This window comes from Saccostrea cucullata, unplaced genomic scaffold (assembly GCF_032062105.1).
Source record: "Saccostrea cucullata isolate Sc308-1 unplaced genomic scaffold, CSIRO_AGI_Scuc_v1 ctg1322, whole genome shotgun sequence".
Taxonomy (NCBI): domain Eukaryota; kingdom Metazoa; phylum Mollusca; class Bivalvia; order Ostreida; family Ostreidae; genus Saccostrea; species Saccostrea cuccullata.
In genome coordinates this window covers 408,441-429,284 of record NW_026930818.1, presented here as the reverse complement: position 1 = coordinate 429,284, position 20,844 = coordinate 408,441, and the positions used below count along the sequence as shown (strand labels likewise).

Genomic DNA, 20,844 nt, shown 5'->3' with positions numbered 1-20,844 from the left:
GTTCCACAAACTGGTTTTAAACTAGTTTAAACCCAGAACTGGATTTCCATTTGTTTTTGCTGTAACTGAAACCAGTTCGTTAAACCAACCAAACCACCTCCGATGGTGGTTTATTCGGTTTATGAAAGAGCGGGAAGTATTCCAATATGGCGGTGATGAAAGATGGTGACTATTTTAATAAAGAAAAAAGTATAAATATTGTTTTTTCAAGGACAAACAACTCTTTTGACTAAAATGCCACATTCTGATATTTGATGTTTTATATATAAGGCTTCAGAGAATAGATAAATGCTGCATATTGAAAATAATGGTGTTTGTTCAATAATGATGAACAGAATGTGTTAAATATTCCTTTTCAAAAAGAAGTTTTGAATCATTTGGACAAACTTCAACATGTATGGTAAATTGTAGAACATACTGTAAAGACAGCTTAAATATTGGAAATCTAAAGAGTAATTATAAACACCAGTGTTTCTTTCCTTGTGTAAAAAATATGGAAATTGTTCATTTGATTAATCTTTGAGGCATTAAAAATATAAATACTACACTTTAACTATAAGTAAGATAATAAAAGAATATGAATACTTTATAATTTCTTGGATTCTTTTATTAAGAAAAAGATTTTAACAAATTTATTTGCATGTGTAACATGTTCTGCTCTTTTTGACGCCATCTTGTATCAACTGTTCATTTGTTTTACTGAGGTAAACCGGATTGTAATTGAAACCAGTTTAAAAAACTAGTTTTAAACCTTAAACCAAAACCCGACCCAGTTTATGTGCAAGAAATTCACCCTAACTGTGGTGAGGGCTTGTCCTGAGACACAGTTAGATTATTCTAACTATCAATACCGGTATTTCTAACCCTTGGTTATCTGGAAGTTTTTTCACGGTCCCATCAATTTTGAGATAATGAGGTTCGACTTTATTTGTGAAGCTTTTAGATACTAAGTACATGCATGTGAGATTAGAGAAACATTGAGTATTTATTTTCAGACAAAAAAACATTTAAGCTACCAATGCATTTACAGTGTTTTTTTTTTTTTACACAATCCATGAATAAATTGTTATAATATTTGTATACTCTGTGCAATTTTTTTTTTCTAAAAATTTATAATACAATAAATATGTATGTATAAAAATCATCTTAATTAATATAATTTGAGGTGTGCTGAAGATGTACAATAAAGTTTTGGAGTTTCATGCATTAGGGGTCAAATAAAAAGACCTTTCTAGGCCAAAAAAATTAATTAATTGTTTCTCAGGCCAAAAAAATCAGAATCCAATGTGGCAGGCAGGCTTTTTTTTTTTGTTTTTTTTTTTTTGTTGTTTTTTGTTTTTTTTTTGAAGTAGGTTTAACACTTTTTTAAAGCCATTTGTTCAATAAAATCATAATATCTGTCAATTCTTAATTTTTCTTCTCTGAAATTGGTTTTAATATGTATTCAACTTTAAACAATGTTACTCCAAACATTTATTTTATAAGTTAATTAATAAAATACTGAAAATTTGGAAGAATGTATTGTTTTTCTAATAAAAACGTCTATCTTACCATTTATGAAAAGGGGAATAACTCGATTTTCTTTTTCAACTTGGAAAAATAGAAAATTGAGTTATTTCCCTTTTCAATATGTCAATAAAATTGATCAATGCGGCCGTTTCTGAACAGCTGCGGCGGTGCCTGAGAAACTGTTGATTAATTTCTTTGGGGCCATATGGAAAAGGAAGAAAATGAAAGTGTAGAACTGGCATCAAGTATTTCACAAACTCTGTAAACTAATGAATAATTATATAATCTTTCCAAATTATGCCGAATTCATTTAAAATATCTAAAAAAATAACAATATTGTAAATTATACACATATTATGACCTAATATAGGTGTTCAACATGATCATAAATTATGAGTATCATACAAAAACATGTAACAACATAAAAAAACAGCATATCAAAGAAATGAAGTCCATAATCAGTTAAATAAGTACCGGTACATGTACTATTTAAAATATATCACAAATCACAAAGTAACCTCATTGTCACATAAAACAGCAGAAATGAAGTCCATAATCAGTTGAATAAGTACATGTACTATTTACAATATATCACAAATCTCATATAAACCTAGTTTTCAGCAATAGTTACATCCCAGATACTCTACAATATTCTCTAACACTCTCCATGCATAACGTTATTGCACGTCAGACAGAGCGTTGTTGCCCTTAGTTAATTTTTAGTCCTTCGAACACCTTGGACACGCCCTCTGTCTTAATTCGTTCCTCTGTCATTTTAATCTGGTCCTCAAAAGTCTGGGTCTCTGCTGACAGCAGTCCAAACAACTTGTCTAGTTTTGTCAGATCTGGTTGTGATCGGTGGAACACAAACTGCATGACTTCCGTTCCGTCGGCCTTGAACTCGGTGACCATCTGACCCCTGGCGTGCTGGCTGTGTAGGAAGGACACAAACACCAGCTTGGCTGGGAAAACTTCCTCACAGTACTTGGTGTACAACTCTTTGAATCTGTGAATATAAATTAAATATGGCGTAAAGTTACAGGTACACAATTATTTACCATCCATTACTGTGTCATATTGAAAAAAAGAGAAACCAAAGTATCAGATATATTCTCAGGATTCAGTTATTTCTAACAAATCAATTATCCCCAGAAAATGACCCAGAGTTAATAACATGTACATTAGTAATTAAAATTTGTTTATCTTAGCATCATACTGTTGTGATCTTAATTCTCACCTGAAACTCTGGAATGCCGTATTTTCTTCCTCATCTGTGACCATGATCAATGTCTTTAAGACCTCCTTCCGCTCATAGAAAGGATACAAACTGGCAGCATTAGCTGTGCATCCTGAAGCAGGGGTATTCAAAGCTAGCTGTAACACCTGAAGTTTAAAAAAAAATACTGATATTAATGAGTTATAATTTTTAATATGATGTACATATAATGAAACGCATTTAAAAGGAAAATGAAAGTGTACTAGCTAGCTATTATTAATTTTCAAAGGACTTGGTATATAACTTGTTTGAATAATTTTTGAATGTTTTGCACAAAAAAACTTAACTTGCAGAAAAACAATTTATATCGGTACTCGTATTTTTTCATAATAAAACTTATAAGAAATAAAATTGCCAGTTTCTAAGTACAAACAACAGACCTCCTCGACATTTGTCGGTACTTTATCTGGCTCTTTGTGAGTGTTGTTGAAAAAGGAGAGTTTAGCGGAGGTAATGGCTGTCAGAATTCCCGCGATGATGGTACTGGTTTTCACCGCCACAGACATGGAGGAGGAGGCATCACCCATCACCAGGACGGGGGACTCAAGGGGGAGTCTATAAAATATATATATTTCTTTTGAAAAAGTAAAAAAATCCTGAAGATAAAAGAACATAAGATATATATCGAAATGTACTTTTTTTCTTGAATACTTGAATTTATTTGAAAATCAGTAAATACCGTGAACATATTACATGTGGCTGTGTATTCTATTCAACACATTTTGCAGAAAGCAATTTCCTCCAAATATCCTACATACCAAACCAAATACCATATAAGTTGAAATTTTAGTGAGGATTTAATTTTTGCATTATTAGCGAGGCTAATGAGAACTCTAAAATTGAATATCACTTAAAATAAATTGTGTGTTATTTGTACTAGCTTCTTTAGTGAGCATTTTAAAATCGATAAAATTATTTTTCGCTAAAAATAAAATACCAGTGTTTAAGGAGAAATCGCTAAATTTGCGTCTTGCTAAAATTTCCACTTGTACGGTACATTTACAGTTACTATAGTTAGTAAGTGGCCTACTTGATTTGTTTAAGCCTGTCCTCAGCAATCTTCAGAAGGTCTCCGTAGAACTTCGCCTTCCTGTCCTCATCAGAGCTGCCATCAAACAGCCTTTTGAATACTAGCAGTCTTTCCAGGAGTTTACCGATTGGTAGGGTCACAGGGTCACCATTCTCTAACCTCCTCTGTATTGCATCGTCCACTTCCTTGCAGGCCAGTTCCTCATACCACCTATACAAGTTCATTAATGAATTGTCAATCATGATCAGAGTAAAAGTGCAGTAAAAATAGGGTTTAAATTATAATCAGTTAGCATATCAGCTGTCTTAATGCTTGGTGAACCTTGAATTATGTAAAATAAATGTTGAAAATGATGAACTAACCAAAGGATGGTATCCAGTTTGTCCTCCCGGTCTGCTATGTGGCCTTTGGAGGCGCTGGTCAGCTTATCTTTATGTGATTTCACGGACAGATACGGAATGGACAGGTCCTCCAACATTTCATTCACGTTCTCTGCTGTCATTGTCACCATACGACCCACAGTGGTCTCAGGTGGCGCCCCCTGTCCATAGCAGTAAGGAAGGAACCACTCCAGAGAGGGAAAATCCTAGAAGACGAGATTAAGAACAATAAATTTACCAATAAATCTTGTGTCCTTGAATAAAATAGGCTTTTATAACATTTACAGAGAAAAATTATGGGGAAAAAATGATACAAGTAAGGTATAATACCTTCTGTGGATGAAAGTGGCAGATGTCTGCTAGCTTCTTCCAGGGATCTTTGGGAAAATGAATGGCGTAAAACTCCAGTTCTTTTGCAGTAAAATGCTGGACCCACCTCCTGATGTGTTTGCAGACGGCACCACTAGCTGACCCATACTGTTAGAAAATTCATGAATGTTCATTTGATTATTTATATTGGTAAAGAGTTTCAACACCTGAGCACCAATATCATTTATCATACTGGCTAAACTTTGGGTAATTTGAGTTTACAATTTAAGTAATGACAAATAAAGATTATTGATTGGTATGTATGTAATTACAGACTTTAACTGAGGGATTGGTATATATATATTATTAATAGTTTCTACATACCGGTGATTTCATCCTGTTAAGATTATCGATGTCTGATTTGAGTTTCCCCATTGTTTTCGGTTTGACCTTGTTTTTGGACACCTGCAGCATTTTCATCTTTTTTTCCAGCACTCTGGCCTGACGTCCAGCATCCAAGAGCTGTAGGGCCTTCAAGACTTCATTGAGACCAAAGTTTTCCCTGTTCTGTAGGAAAGACTCAGCCAGCTGGAAATCTTTCCTTGCCCAGGCTGTGGCAAGTGCTCGAATTCGGGCATCTGAAATAGAAAATTTTATTAAATAGAGATATTGTACTGCAAGTCTTCTTTTAAAAAAAACAAGAAAGGATACACCATAGAAATTATTCACATTTGGAAAAATCACAGTGATTTTTATATTTCTTTTTCCAATGTTTTCCCCTTTAATTTATGGATCCCATATGTTTTGAAAATAGTGGGGGCATCAACCAAGGTTTTAAATACTTTAACATGTCTTTAGTATAACGTATGTCAAACGTTAGCAGTGTGATCAGAAATAGTAATAAATTCCAACAAGTTTTCTGCCCCCTCCCCTTATACATTTTAATTAATGCTTTAGAAAACCTATGCAGTAAGGACATAAAAAATGAAGGCAACGTTCATATGAAAAATAGACTGATTTTTTCACCCATTACTTACTTTGTGCTACTTCAACACCGCTTTCCTGTAATACTGCCATTGTCGCTGCATACCGCACTCGGTTCTCATTCTGTCCATTGTAATGTTGCTCCACAGTGACATTAGACGTGAAATATCCCTGTGGGTTTGTCTCCAAGTTCACTTCAACTGGGGCTTTCGTTTCTGTGTCGGGATTCGTTTGAAGTCCCCTCCCCATTCGTCTTCTGCTAACCCCACGACCACGCCGGCCGCCACCACGGCCACGGCCACGCCCCCTTCCCCTTCCTCGAAAATTATTTCGTCCTCTTGTCATTTTGAAGGATATTTTTTATCTAAGATTACACGTTGGTGGCCTAGAGAAATACTGCTCTAGGTGTCGTTCATTCAACGTCTTGTTTCTGTTAACGCATGTTAAACGCACACCTTTTATTTATTTACAAAGTATGTCACAACGTATAGCAACATTTGTAAACTTCCGGCAGCGCGTTACATTGCGCGGAAAATAATCCCGTAATGGTTATTCATTACTTTTGAAAGAACTACGCCATTTGGACACTTATTTATTTTTTTTTAAAGTAAAAAGTCAAACATATCGAATTTTAAATCAGGAATATTGATTAACCAAAACATTTTTTTATAATCCGACAAATTCCTACGCGAATTTTTGTTACAGTACAGTTGCGCCAGACGATTTTCATTCACTTGCATCAGATTTTTGGCCGAAAATCCAGAAATGACAAATCATTAAAAATAAATTTGTTAAGTTTTCAAAAATGTCTTCAAGATACAATGACTTAATTTCAAACCAATGTAACTTTTGAAATATTTTTGATGAACATGACAAAGGAACAAAATTTTCATCATGTCTGATTTGCCCATTTTTAAGCAAATACATTGAATAAAACATAAAATAGTAAAAATAAAAAATGGTAATTTGAGTATGTTTTTAGTTTATGGTCTTGAGACCTGAAGTTTGAGAAAATACAAATTATAATGTGTAACAAAACAATGGGGAGAGGGGGGGGGGTTAATTCTCTTAGTGAAGAGTTGGTCTTTTCACTGTATGGTGACTGTATATCTTTATTGTCAATTTTTAAAATCCAAGCAACTACATCTGTTTAAAGTTTGGGTAGAAAAAATATGAAGTAGTAATTTAATTGGTAGAACTGATCTCATGGAAATAAATGGTGAGGATTCTTATAATTCATGGGAGGAGTTGGGGTTGGGGGCAAATTTTTACTTATATCAATGCATTTACATGACAGAATATTTTGTTTTTAGATTATCACAGGAAATATTGGACAAACAATTTAAAGTGTGTGGAAGGGGGTGGATAAGGTCAAAATGACATTAGATTGATCCATTTTTTTTTTTTTAGTTCAAGGACTGAGAATATTCATTTCCAAAATCCAGAAGCCCATTCTACACCCTTTCCAGAATTCAATTGTCTCACTTTAATGACACTATATTTTTTCATGACACATAATATTGTCAAATTATTCACACAACCTTCAAGGATTTTATATTATTCTTTATTGATCAAGAACTCGCATTGTACATCGTTTTAATGCATGATATTACACTCAAGAGCAAACTCCCATGCAACAGGCCAAAAAGTCTCACATGAACCTGTAGCTCTACTGAAGTGCACTTATAAGGAATCAACTTGTATGCCAAGTACTACTGAAACTAGACAAAGAGTAGTTCATGATTTAAAACTTCTTTTTAAAAATTCCTTTTAAATAATCATTGAATCATGCTAATTAATTTATCCCTGTAATTGTGGGAAAAAAATCATTATAATACACATCATGTACAGTAGTTGACATAATTTACACACAGCATAAATTGAAACATCTGCAATGTGGTGCCACAGAGGGAGGAGCAAACATATCTGCCAAATTTAAAACCCTATACAGTGAATTCAAACACATTTAAAACAAAGTGCCAAGACCAGCATGTTTGCTTAAAGTGTTTTTTACTGTATAATGTAAGAGATTATTTTCAAGCCGGGCAGAAATTTACAAACTTGAAGAAAAACAAACTCATTTGACATTTAGACATGATTTACTGTACAAATGCACACTTTACACAAGTATGATAAACAATAAATGCTACTACTAAGTTTCTAAATGTATTAGAAATATGACACAAACAGTTCAATTAAATTATATTATCTAAATTCACTGAGATAAAAATATTCAGTCTCAATATCCCAAGGCAATAATGAAATAAAACAGTAATGTGATGAGTGGACAATTGACTTTCCTGGTCTCTCGACTCCTTCCTTCCGTCGAAGCCGTCTATGAAGTGGCTGATTCTAGTTCAGCTGCGGGTGTGTCTGGTTCCTCGTCATTATAAATATTCTCAGCCTACAAAACAAATATATCATTATAAATATTCTCAACCTAAAATACAAATGCAGAATTCATTCCTTTTTAGTGATATTGAAATAACATTCCTTCATAAAACACACAAATCAAGGACAACGTCAAATTTAATTGAATATATATTATTGAAATCTGCCTAATTTTGTAGTTCTTTGCAATAAACACAGTAATCTCTGCTTACCATCTGCCAAACTTGCATTATGTTGTCCTCAGATACCGAACAAATTACCCAGGGTTCATTAGGATTCCAGGAGAAGTCCGAAATTTTAGCTGTGTGTCCTCCATGAATAAACTGAAATAGATTCAAAAGCTGTTTTGAGCATAACTATCTAATCATGCATGTCCAAAAATAACCTATCATTATTTCTCTCCTAAACTTTATCCAACATGCTTAGATAATATCAATATTTTTGCAAGGAAGGCCTAGGAGTTTAATTCCTTACCAAAAGTTCTGGTGGTCCATCTTCAGCATCTTCTGCTGACTGCTCCTCTCCAATTTTACTGTTCAGAGACAAAGGAAATCAAATTAATGTTTTAGCATTAACCAACTTTAAAATTTAAAAGTGTAAATGAAACAAGAGGCCCATGGGCCACATCGCTCACCTGAGCACTGTGGCTAGGAAAAAGTTTGATAATTGGTTTAATAGTTAATAATTTAAATCCAAAAGTAGTCCCAATACCAATCCTGGCTTTGCTATTCTTAATAAGATGATTTTTAAAGAATTTTCCTATATATGTCTATGAAAAACTTTGGTCGGCCATATTGGCCCCGCCCTACCCCCGGGGGTCATGATTTGAACAAACTTGAATTTACACTATAAAAATGCTCCATATAAATATGATTAATTATGGCTATGTTATTCTTGAGAAGAAGATTTTTAAAGAAATTTCTATATATTTCTATGTAAAACTTTGGTCGGCCATTGTGGCCCCGCCCTACCCCCAGGGGTCATGATTTGAACAAACTTGAATCTCCACTACCTGCATGTAAATTCAAATAAATTTGATCAAAATGGCTTTTTATTCTTGAAAGAAGATTTTTACAGAAATTTCCTATATATTTCTATGTAAAACTTTGGTCGGCCATTGTGGCCCAGCCCTACCCCCGGGGGTCATAATTTACACACAAACTTGAAACTCCACTACCTGAGGATGCTTTCATATAAATATGATCAATTATGGCATTGTTATTCTTGAGAAGAAGATTTTTAAAGAATTTTTATATATTTCTATGTAAAACTATTTTCAAGGTTGGCCATTGTGGAAAAACAAACCATTTGACATTTACCCCCGGGGGATTTATGATTTTAACAAACATGAATCTACACTACCTGAGGATGCTTTCATATAAATATGATCAATTATGGCTTTGTTATTCTTGAGAAGAAGATTTTTAAAGAAATTTCCTATATATTTCTATGTAAAACAGTAATGTGATGAGTGGACAATTGACTTTCCTGGCCCCGCCCTACCCCCGGGGTCATGAAGTGAACAAACTTGAATCTACACTACCTGGTGTGTCTTTCATATAAATATGATCAATAATGGCTTTGTTATTCAAAACAAATTTTTAAAGAATTTTAATATATTTCTATGTAAAAACTTTGGAAAAAAATAAGGGGTCATGATTTGAACAAACTTGAATCTACACTACCTGAGGATGTTTTCATTCCTTTCATCTTTTCTGAAATCAGTGGTTCTTGATAAGAAGATTTTTAAAACATACCACCAAATTTTCATTAATTCCCAATTATCTCCCCTTAAATGAGGGCATGGCCCTTCATTTGAACAAACTTGAATCCCCTTCACCCAAGGATGCTTTGTGGCAAGTTTGGTTGAAATTGGCCAAGCGGTTCTTGAGAAGAAGTCGAAAATGTGAAAAGTTTACAACGACGACGACGACAACGACAACAACGACGACGACGACAGACAACGGACAAATTGTGATCAGAAAAGCTCACTTGAGCCTTTGGCTCAGGTGAGCTAAAAAATTTCAAACAGCATACATGTTAACCTATTGTGATGAAAAATAGGGAGATTCAGACCTCAAAAGCGGTAGCATTGCGCGCGTGTTGTTTAACGCTTGGATTATCCATATCTTTCATGTAATATACATGTATATTATAAGCCTTAAATGAAATCAGGTACCTACACTAATTAATCTTAAATATCAACAGCAAAGAAGAAGACAGAAACACCTTAAGTTTGACATAAATTGTACAAATTCAAATATTTTTCATGCTCATCATTTTGCTTGGATTGGCTGCTTTACTTAGCCTTTTGAAGAGTGATCTTTGCTGATATAGCCTAGAAGCAATAATTCTGAATGTTCATTCAGTTTTTAAACAAAACAAATGATGACATGGTTTAATCTAGATCTAAAACAAGTTCCTATCTTTCGTTATATAAATCAGATTTCCCGCGATGATCGAAAACGAAAGTAGAGATGTGCCACATGACTTGGTCAATCGAGTGATTTCTATTGACTTTATTGATAAAGTTGTGAGCTTCTGTGCTTTTAAAGACGATGTCAAATGTTTTCATCTAATTTTTAAAAGCTGCATCTCCTTTTTCATGGCAGGGATGTTGATTAATTTATCGTAACCAATGTAATCACTGGTAGTCTTGTGTTGTTGTCGTTGTCAAATCCGTGCTTGAAATCTATGTACAAAAAAAGCGTTTGTATGATTCCGAGTCAAATCACGCGATATCTAGAGAGATTTTATGAGAGTGGCTTCAAAAATGGATACCCAAGCGAACCAAAAATACTTTAGATGCAGCTTTTGTAGAAAAGCGGTAGATTTCTGAATTAAATCGGTAGGCGGGAGATGGAGTGAAAAAGCGGTAGACTCCCGCCTAAATCGGGAGAGTTAACATGTATGCAAACAGGTTCATAATTCCCCATTTAAAAAAGAACACATTTCACTAGCAATGAAAAAATCTCATCCGACATATTAGCTGCACAGCTGTAACATAAAAAGTGATGGAGACAGCAATATATGGCACACATTGGATATGGATTGTATAAATTGGCTATTCCTTTTCCCTTGAGTATAAGGTTACCTTAGATCCCAGACATGGAGTCTTCTATCTGTTCCACTGGAGGCTAGAATTGTCTCGTTATGGGGAGACCACTGAACCTAATACATCAATACAAAGGTAACTATTAACATCTACAACTCAGGAGACATATGTAAGAAATGTTCTGAAAATATTAAGTTATTTATAATCTTTAATATCTAGGGCTGTCACGGTTCCAAAATTTTTTGGTCTGGTCGGTTCTGATTTTTTAAGGTTCAGTTTCGGGTATTTCAGTTTGGGTAGTTAATGGAATAAAAGCTCATGATTTGTATTATTTTCAACAAAAAAAAGAATATTTTCATTCAATCTTCGAAATAGCAACATAATAACTAGTTTAAAGTAGCTTCCTGACTAGACAACAATTGTACCAAATTATTTAAATCACCTTATAATGGCAATGTATCAACAAATCTCTCATTTTTGATGTCATTTTTATAGTAAAACCTACACTACTGTACAAATTGGAACCGATGCCGATTCCGAAAAAAAGAACCTCCCAAACCGAATGAATTGTTCCAGAATTTGCTGTAATTATTGGGTAAAAAATGACAGCCCTATTAATATCCATTTTGATATCATTCTTGAACGATAGTACCTACCTGGAAAATTTCATCCTTGTGCGATTCAAATGAATGTAGTTTTAGTTTTAGATTCCGCAGATCCCACAATGCGACAGTCTGCAATAAAATGTAAATATAAGATGAATGACCGTTTTGTAGAAATAAACAAGGCCAACTCAATATCACTTCAAAATGATATGAGCATAACTATTAAGAGACCATGTTTCACCCTGACAAGTAATGATGATAGAGTTGTAAAGAAAACTCTGGTAAGATGAAGAAGAAACAGTTACATGTACATCAGCATTCAGAGAATCAACTATTCCTGCCAAAATTGCTTCTCATTTCTTACCAAAACACAAAAAAATTAATATAAATTTCAGTTTCACTCTCTGAGAAATAATCTGGTAAGCCTTGACTAGGCAATGCCTTCAGATCTAAGGGTTGAAGGACAAACAGTTCATCTCAAGATCTTACCTTGTCAGCTGACCCTGTTGCCAGGATAAATTCACTGTAGGGGTTAAAGGACAGACAGTTCACCTCTGCTGTGTGTGCATCCACAATGTGACTGGCTTTGGTTGTGTTGTTTGACCTGGTGTCCCAGCTGTAGAGAAAAAACTATTTCATATGATCCACTAATCTGTCAAAGCAATCAAACATGTGAAGCTTTTTACCATTTCTAGATAAACCCATGAAATATTCCTTTACTTACATCATCAACTTCTGATCATCAGCTACTGATCCAAACAAGCTTTCATGAAGTAAATGCCAGGCAACATCCTGCAAAACATTACAAAAGTGTGAAGATATGTTGGACACTACAGAGATGGTGCCAGAGCATTTTTTTTTTCAAAATATATATACCTAAAGCTTGTATATCCTCTTGACTTATCATTTACCAGTTTTGAATTGAAAGTCATATTTTAAAGGTTTTAAGTCACCTGGCAATAAGATTAGAGGTTGAAATGTACAATTTTTGCTGCAGCTAATGTTGATCTCATTATAATCAGTCATTTATTGCAAAAAAATATATTACATTTATCATAACCTTAACTTGAAGACACTTAAGGCAAGACAGTGATGGCGATGATACAGCAAGTTGGTATTGTGTGTGTGGGGAGGGGGTTAAATAAAACTGATTACCTCCACTACTGATGTGTGTCCTGTGAAGATGGTATGGGCTTCTATAACTCTGTGTTCTTTAGGGTTTGTATTAATATCCCACAAACATATTGTCTACAGAAATCAAAAAGATTCCATTAGATTGTTTTACCAAAATTTAAGTACTCATTTAATTTATACTACTCATCTACTTGATAAAAAGAATAAGATTCAATGTCTTACATGATCATCTGAAGCACTGAGGAGGTGTCCATTTAGATTAGGATTCCAGGATAAACCATATCTGTAAATACAAAGTAAATACTTTGATCATAGTTAGATATCTTAACTCATCTTTCCTCTTTCTATCTACACGTTGCTATAGTAAAACAAGCTTAAAGCAAACACTCTTATAATGGTATGATGCATACAGCAAAGGAATTTCCCATGACTTTAAAATACATTGTAAACAGAACAGATTATAAAGATTATGCTTTTAACGAAGCAACATCACCCATCCCTTGCACTTTGTTATAAGCAAGTGTTAGTGTGATTTTCTCTCCCTCTCTCTTTCCTGTCCATTTCCTACCAGATTAATAGCTTACCCTTCTTTCTGATGTCCTTTGAGTCGTAATTCAGGATTACATTCACCACTGGGATCTATAACAAAATTTTCTCCACTGGGATCTATGAAAAAAGTTTTCATTCAGAGTTGTTTTCAGTTTACCTTGGCTTTACATTATTCTATTGACAAAAAATTTTCATCAGGCTACTGTTTAATTCCCTGGTTCTCAGAATTTTCCTGGGGAGGGCGTTAATTTTTTTTTATTTTAAAAATTTGTTTTCTTTATAAAGTGTGTATACTTTCCATTTCTGACCCCATTGCTAACAGCGTGAAATCCTATAATGCACTAATTTTTTTTAAACCAAATAGCCAAAATTTTGTAAATGGCTACCGGAAGTGATATTTGAATACACGAAACAAATGTAATTTTTTTTCCCGGACACCGCAATACCAACTTTTTATTTTATCAAAAATACAATAAAATCGGCAATGCGGCTAAAAACATTTTCATCCAATTTATTTTATATGGCCTAATATACAACAATTGCGAATTTTATTTTGTGAATTATTAGGGGTAAACTAGTTAATTTTTGCGATTAAAACCAAGACTAATGCGATAACAAGGCTTTCAAGATCCTCACCAAAATTGCTTGCATGAGAATAAAAGTTGTTTTACAGTGAATGCTTGTAAATTTATTGCAATACATGTTGATTTTGAAACAGTATCGATGAAAAAGCATGTTATTGTGATTACATTATCAGCTACAAAATAGGGGTGAAACAATGCTTAGCATTACATGCAGTCACTTACCAGGTTTAGAGGGATGTTTTGTGTAGTCGAATACCAGGACGTCACTTGACGGTGTTTTGGTTGCTATGATACAGGGATTCTGGGGCATGTACCTGGCTCTGTTAACTTCACCCTCGTGGTTTATTTTTATCTCAATCTCGATTTTACCGCTGACGGATCCAAATCCTCCAAATTCTGAAATTAAAATGAATTCTATGGCTTAAGGAGCACCAATTTACAACAGTTCAATCACTAGATAAAGTTGCTTATCCTTATTTCCTTTTTAATGACATTCTATATACATTTATATAAATAGCACACATGAAAGTAAATAGAATTCAAAGACTTGAACTTTTTCTAATAAAGGTAAAACAGCATACTAAAACAGAAATCTTTTAAATCTTAAGGCCACATAAATGTCTGCTTAGAGTTTCATCTTTCCTTCTCAAAGAGCAGGAGGAAACTGTGGAAATTTTAATATATTACATCTCTGGCCAAGTGGAAATAGTGAATGTAAATTTTTCAAATTGAAACTTTTTAAATCAATAAAGTTGAACTTTATTACATAAATTCTCTCTATTTCTTGTGCAGTCTATTTGCATGCCACATTTATATCATAATCAGAGTTTTGTATATGGAGTAGCATTTTGATTTTCACCGAAATTTCTATTTTCGCCTTTTACACCAAACAATTTTGCAACACCGTTTTCAAAATCAAAAACCGATACACAGTTTTGTATCTAAGAAATTGTACTCTTTTTGTGTGCCAAGTTATATTGAAATCAGGATAAAACTGTAGAAGGAGTAGCATTTTGAAAGAATTTTCACCGAAATTTTGATTTAGCACCTTCTTTTAATGTTCTTGTTTATGTATATATCAAAAACCAATATGGAGAATTGTGTATCTTAAATTAGTCTACTTGTGTGCCAAAAGGCCCTATATTGAAATCAGACAAATGTAGAAGGAGTACATTTTGACAGAATCTCACACACCAATATCTTGAACATCAGGCATATGTTAAAGGGACTTGGGCTGTCCAAACCACTTAAAAAAATTTTTTTCCTTGTTATCTCTATTTGTGTGCCAAATTATATTGAAATCAAATACAAAATAGTAGGACCATACATATAATTATGTAAAATTTAAATCATATTATTATACATGTAAATAATGTTTTTTGCAAAATTATTTATTTCTAGATTTCGGTAAGAGTTTGTTTTAAACACCAACAAGATGAGGATGAGAAAACCAGGATTTTTTTGTCAGATAAATATAACATATGGATATAAAGATGAGAATCTATAAAACAAAATAAATGCTTAATAAATGAACTGAAATGAACACACTGCAACTTAGTTAGAAAAAACTTTAATATTCAATATTAACAATAACAATCTTGGTATTGCGAAAAGGAATAACTGTTTTCACAATACCTGAACTGATACATGTATAATTTGGCAAAAAAAGATTTACGCCAGAGATGATCAACTCACGACTCACAATTCTCCCCACACTTTACCCCACAAAAATCCTTCAATTCAGTCATCAACAAAACTGCTAAATGGCTTAATCAATGTTTGTTACTTATAATTGTTTTAATTTTTTGTTTTTAATTTCTGTGCAGCATTAATTTACACTATGTATGCGGTCACAAATTTGCCGCGGAAATTCATTCCATTGAACCTAATATACGTGATAGGCATATAGCCTGAGTCTAAGACATCCGCGAAAAATTTCTACAGAAATAGAGATTCCGCAGGAATTTTGACCTTGTGGGAAAAAGGATGTCTACAGTAACTGAAATGTTTGGGAACCTGTGAGTCATTGGAGTATAAAAATCATCTCAGACCACTCTTACCTCCGTGTTCACTATCATACGCAGATGTGTCAAATGTGGAATTATCTTTAGGAAGCTGAATACTGGCTATCAGCAAATTGTTCATTTCATCTGTCCTAAAGTCATTACATAGTGCATTGTGAACAGCAGGAAGATATTATTTAACCTTTGACCTCCAGGAGGACATGCTGGATGGTCATGTGATCAGCTAATTCAGCCTACAAGACTTCAATGTCTTATTTTTCTTATAACCAATATGTTTTTCTTTTTAACGCTTCTTTATATGTCAGGTGCATATGTCCCTTACACTGATTTTTAGTTTTAGGAAACGTCTTTAACTTCTAATAAAGGTAAAAATTGGGCTATTTATAATTTCATAATCACCACTTTCCTTCAGCTCCATCACTGGACTGTTACAAAGAATATTTTAGCCAAAAATATGAACTTGAAACAAGCCAGTCTTTATCAAGCTGTTGCTTTTAAGGGAAACAGAACATTGAAGTCTTGTCATTCTGAATCAGCTGATTCTGTGCGACAGCCTACCTCCTTTCTCGCTGTCATAATGTGACGCGTCAAATTGTGCGTTGTCATTAGGGAGTTGTACGCTGGCGATCAGCAGATGGTTCTGCTCCTCCGACCTAAAAGGTTAAAGGTCAAGGTATCCCTCTCTAATTAACCCTCCCAAACTCAGCAAAAAACAATTACATTTACAATTTTGCAGATTTTTTTAAACAGAATTCTTTTTTTTAAAGAGAATTCAAAATTCTTCAGAAATATTTTGAATTAAGAAATGGAATAAAAAATTCATTAAATATATCATACGTATCGTACTATTTACTAAAGTGCAAATTGAATTTTCTTTTTTTGTTATAGCATTTTAATAGAAGCTTTTGAGAACAGTTTATTGATTTTGAAGAGAATTTGAATACCTTGTCCTTTAAATGGAAAAACAAGAATGTGTTACCATAATTACTGATCAAATGCATGACAAATATATACCTGCTCACAATTTTTTAAAACTACACTTTACACTCAAATTCCATGGAATCCATTGCAAAGAACTTCTCCTACATAAGAATAAAACTTTTCTTCATTGATATCGATTTAAAAGAAAAAAATACTGAATAAATTATTTATTTCATTTGAAATTTCAAACAAGATAATCTTAAAAGAAATTAACAACTCAAAACACCAGCATTTAAATTCGTTTTACTCAAGACTACATACTGCAATTAAGAGCAATATTCCAACATATAAATATTAGGGATGTCAACAGGGAACTCAATCAAACATCCGAGTATCGAATACTAAAATCGGAACTTGGTTACTCGGATGTATATTTTTGAATATTTCTAAGCTTATTATTAACGCATTAAACAATCTGTTTTAAAATGTAAAATGCTCTCAGTGTGCACCAAAAGGACTAGCCCGATGCCCGAACACTAGTAAAAATTCGATCGGGCTAGTAGAATGTAGGTCAGCACTAGCCCGATCGGTCTAGTGAAAAGTTGCATGCATTTTACATTTATTTGTTGATAAATCTTTAAAAGTAATAAAATAAGTATAAGAATTCTTATTGTTTCCTTTCTTTTTACATGTGCATGGGTTTCTTTTGTTTAAGCGTGTCGAGAACTTTCGGCAATCGGTCTTCTCTGTACAGTTTGGGTTTATAAAATACACATCAGCATTTACTTCCGGTTATGGCTGCGTTATGTCTATCAATATGAATTTCGACTGGTTTAAGCGAGACAATAAAGAAACAAAGCGCCCACAGAATGTGACAGAAGTTAAAAAGAAATATGAAGTAAAAAGGACAAGAGAATTTCTAAACAAGTGGAAGGAGGGGCGGCCTTGGCTGCAATACAACGAGGTGAAAAAGACCATGACTTATTCATGTTGTAAAGTATGTGGGCTAACAAAATCTGATTCGGGCTAGTAATTGTTCTACATTACTAGCCCGATGGGCTAGTGCTGAAAAAAGTTTTTCGTGCACACTGTGCTCTTTGAACTTGTACATACAGTAATTAGGGTTTTCTACGCCTCTAAATGTGGCAGTGTTTATACAGTAATTATCGTGACCAAGCACCTGTTACCTGGCTTTTCTCACCTTTAGCTCTTCTACCCTTATTTCTGGTTTGCTTTATAATTATTTGTTTTCACTGAACATTGTTTAAGGTCTATTATGTTTAGATAAATTAGATAATTTTGTCAATTCTCTGAGAAGCCGTAAATTCTCGGGAAAAGAAACAGATGATATTACATGTGCGACTGTTGATATGGTTGTGTTTGATTACATGCCAATACAAACGGTTGAAGGCAAAGGTTTTAAAAAAACTTATGTCCATCGTTGCACCAAACTACAAAATACCATCCCGTAATACTAATACTTTATCATACAAGTGTACGAAAATCGTAAATCCGCTTTGGAGAACTTGATCAAGTTCAAATATCCAAATGCCTGGATGCAAACGCAACAAAGATTTACATTACAATTACGTAGCATATTGTTTTTTTAAAACAATACATAATATGTAACACTGTGAACCACTTATTATTTTATTTCTTGTGTTCATCTTATAAATTGAACCTTAAAAAATGTTATATCAAACTTCGTTGGGCATGAAGTGCTCATCATTGTTACAACAGAAATACATTTACGGATAAACCTCCTATCAGAGCAAGTGGCTTTATTTCTACAAGAGTTTACAATGTTTTACAGTCATCAATTTATACTTGTTCATATTTATTTACACTTTTACTAAGTACCCGGGTACTCGATCGGAAAAACGTCCGAGTAACCGAGTATCAAAAATTGACCGATTTGACATCCCTAATAAATATGCATACATTAAATGGTTGTATACTTACGTATGTGTTCCCAGAATCAGTCTGTGAAGTGAGTAGTCTTTCCCTTCAGGTCTGTAAAATAAAATTACAGTCATGAATCAATTAGAGCAAAACAGCAATATTCTAAAAATGTAGGATATTGTATTTTTTTTCTATCACAAGGTAAGTAACTGACAGTCCTTCACCAAACTAATATCTCCAAACTATGCTTTGCCTTTCTGAAAAAACACATCCAAATGACTATACTTAGTTATTACTTGGAAATCATATCTTCAATATTTATATAAATTTGTGTAAGTCTTCAATTACTGTATATTTTTGATCTGGTAGGCTGTTTGGAAATGGCTTATTCATCCAAAAAACATCTACTGTAGCTTAGAACTGATATGCTAAAGGTTTACCCACCTGGTGACATTAGTGAACAGATTACCCACCTGGTGACATCAGGGAGCCACTGCGCGGTCAGACTGGGCCACTCCAGGGCGTGTGTCATGACGAGGTCATACAAAAAGGGGGTGTTCTTCTTCCAGATCTTATATTCCTCATTGATAACCCTCTCCTCCACGGCATCATCAAAGCCTTCTGTATGAAAAATACACAAACATTGACAGATAACAAATTCTACCTTGTAATATACCATGTATTTTACAAATATCAATTCACAAATGTGATTCTTTTTAAAATCTAGTATTCTAACAGGTTGGGCATTACTCTGTAAAGAGTAATAGTTCCCTTTTACAGTAATACTTCCCCGAAAAAGGAACTGTGCCCAACCTGTCTAAACCTTGGTGCCAATGCATTAGTTCATAATGAGTTTGATACAGATGACAAATTCTCATAAAGCAGAGTGGTAGAAGTTTTGTTTTATATTCCTTTTAAGACTTTTTCCCTCATGGTGCCACCTACTGCAAGATAGGATCTCCATTTATACAGTCTCATCCGAAGCACTGGTCTGTCATGCCCCAGGCTCAGTGGCAGAATGGGAGTTTTTAGATAGACATTGAATGAAACCACAAAGAACTTTCATAACAAAAGAAAAACATGTCTTAATGTTAAAGATTTTTCTGTTGCACACTGAATATTCCGTACTGGCGGCGTGGCCTATAATACTCATTGAGCGAAATAAACTTCCTTCCCGAATTTTCTCTATACTCTACCCACATCATTCTCTATTTGTAAGCATACATTGGAAATACTTATTGAAACTATTATTTGGTTACTTCATCATGATGTTAATTAAGTTTCAGGTGGTATTTAGTTACCTAATTGAATACCTATTGTTCAATTAAAAAAATTGTGCCCTATTTTTTGCCGGCAAGATGTAAATATATGCTCAAAATTTGAGCAAATCCAATTCCAAACTGACAAAGAACTGTTGTAACACCTAATTCAAAACAAGCAATGCAATGAATAACAATGTTAAATAACGACTACTTTTGTAATTTACCGTCTTTATCTGTCATTGTTGAAATTTGTTTCTTTTTGTTCCTCCAAATTACATGCGCACAACTCGCGCCAATTTATTTACTGCGAACCTTAAAATTCTTGAATTCCGATCCCGATTAAAAAGAGATTTAATGATGTTGTACCCTGTATAAATAGAAGATTCGGGGTATATAGATAGTTTTCGATAGGCCTGAATTTAGCAAGATTTCTTTTCCCGTTGGTCACCGTATTGGAGGTCGATCTGGTCATTTTTCCTCTTTGTAATACCAAAACCAGTTTTTGCCCTGTCTGTCTGTTTGTTAAAAATTGAAACTGCTCATAACGTTTGGTCTGTTGAAGCTATAGTAATGACTTTCATATTTCACAGGTGTGACAAGACCTTTCTTTAGAAACCATCATATTTGGCCTCTTCACCTTGGAGTTTTGCCACCTTTTGCAATTAAATTAACAAACTTTAGATTCGCCATAACTGTTGAACATTTTTTGTATTATGCAAGGGCTTGAATACTCATATGTGAATAAATTTATTGTGGCAAGACCTTTCCTAGGGTAAATGGATTTTTTCTACCTTGACCACAATATGATTAAAATACATGCAGATCTCTATATAGCGCAAAGCGCTTTGTAGTTCTTGTGACAAGTATAGATTGCTGCAGTTCTTAAATTGTGACAATCTTTCCTTTGGAAATACTAACAATTTTGACAT

At 33.7% G+C, this 20,844-nt stretch overlaps 2 protein-coding genes across 2 annotated transcripts; both read right to left on the bottom strand.

The window, feature by feature from the left end:
* Nucleotides 1–1,831: 1,831 nt before the first annotated feature.
* Nucleotides 1,832–5,933, bottom strand: LOC134230243 (uncharacterized). Its single transcript, XM_062712017.1, has 8 exons — nt 5,542–5,933; nt 4,889–5,142; nt 4,526–4,672; nt 4,178–4,401; nt 3,816–4,025; nt 3,166–3,340; nt 2,747–2,892; nt 1,832–2,515 (listed from the first exon to the last, which is right to left on the bottom strand). The coding sequence occupies exons 1-8, from the start codon at nt 5,831–5,833 to the stop codon at nt 2,218–2,220; spliced, it is 1,746 nt and encodes a 581-aa protein (XP_062568001.1). The 5' UTR covers nt 5,834–5,933; the 3' UTR covers nt 1,832–2,217.
* A 1,635-nt stretch (nt 5,934–7,568) lies between these two features.
* On the bottom strand, nt 7,569–20,221 carry LOC134230242 (histone-binding protein RBBP4). Its single transcript, XM_062712016.1, has 15 exons — nt 20,140–20,221; nt 19,127–19,274; nt 18,714–18,764; nt 15,867–15,961; nt 14,029–14,202; nt 13,258–13,312; nt 12,896–12,956; nt 12,695–12,787; nt 12,264–12,331; nt 12,029–12,155; nt 11,591–11,668; nt 10,974–11,050; nt 8,354–8,411; nt 8,092–8,202; nt 7,569–7,892 (listed from the first exon to the last, which is right to left on the bottom strand). Exons 1-15 carry the CDS (start codon nt 20,153–20,155, stop codon nt 7,824–7,826), a joined length of 1,281 nt encoding a protein of 426 aa, XP_062568000.1. The 5' UTR covers nt 20,156–20,221; the 3' UTR covers nt 7,569–7,823.
* Between the last annotated feature and the right edge of the window lie 623 nt (nt 20,222–20,844).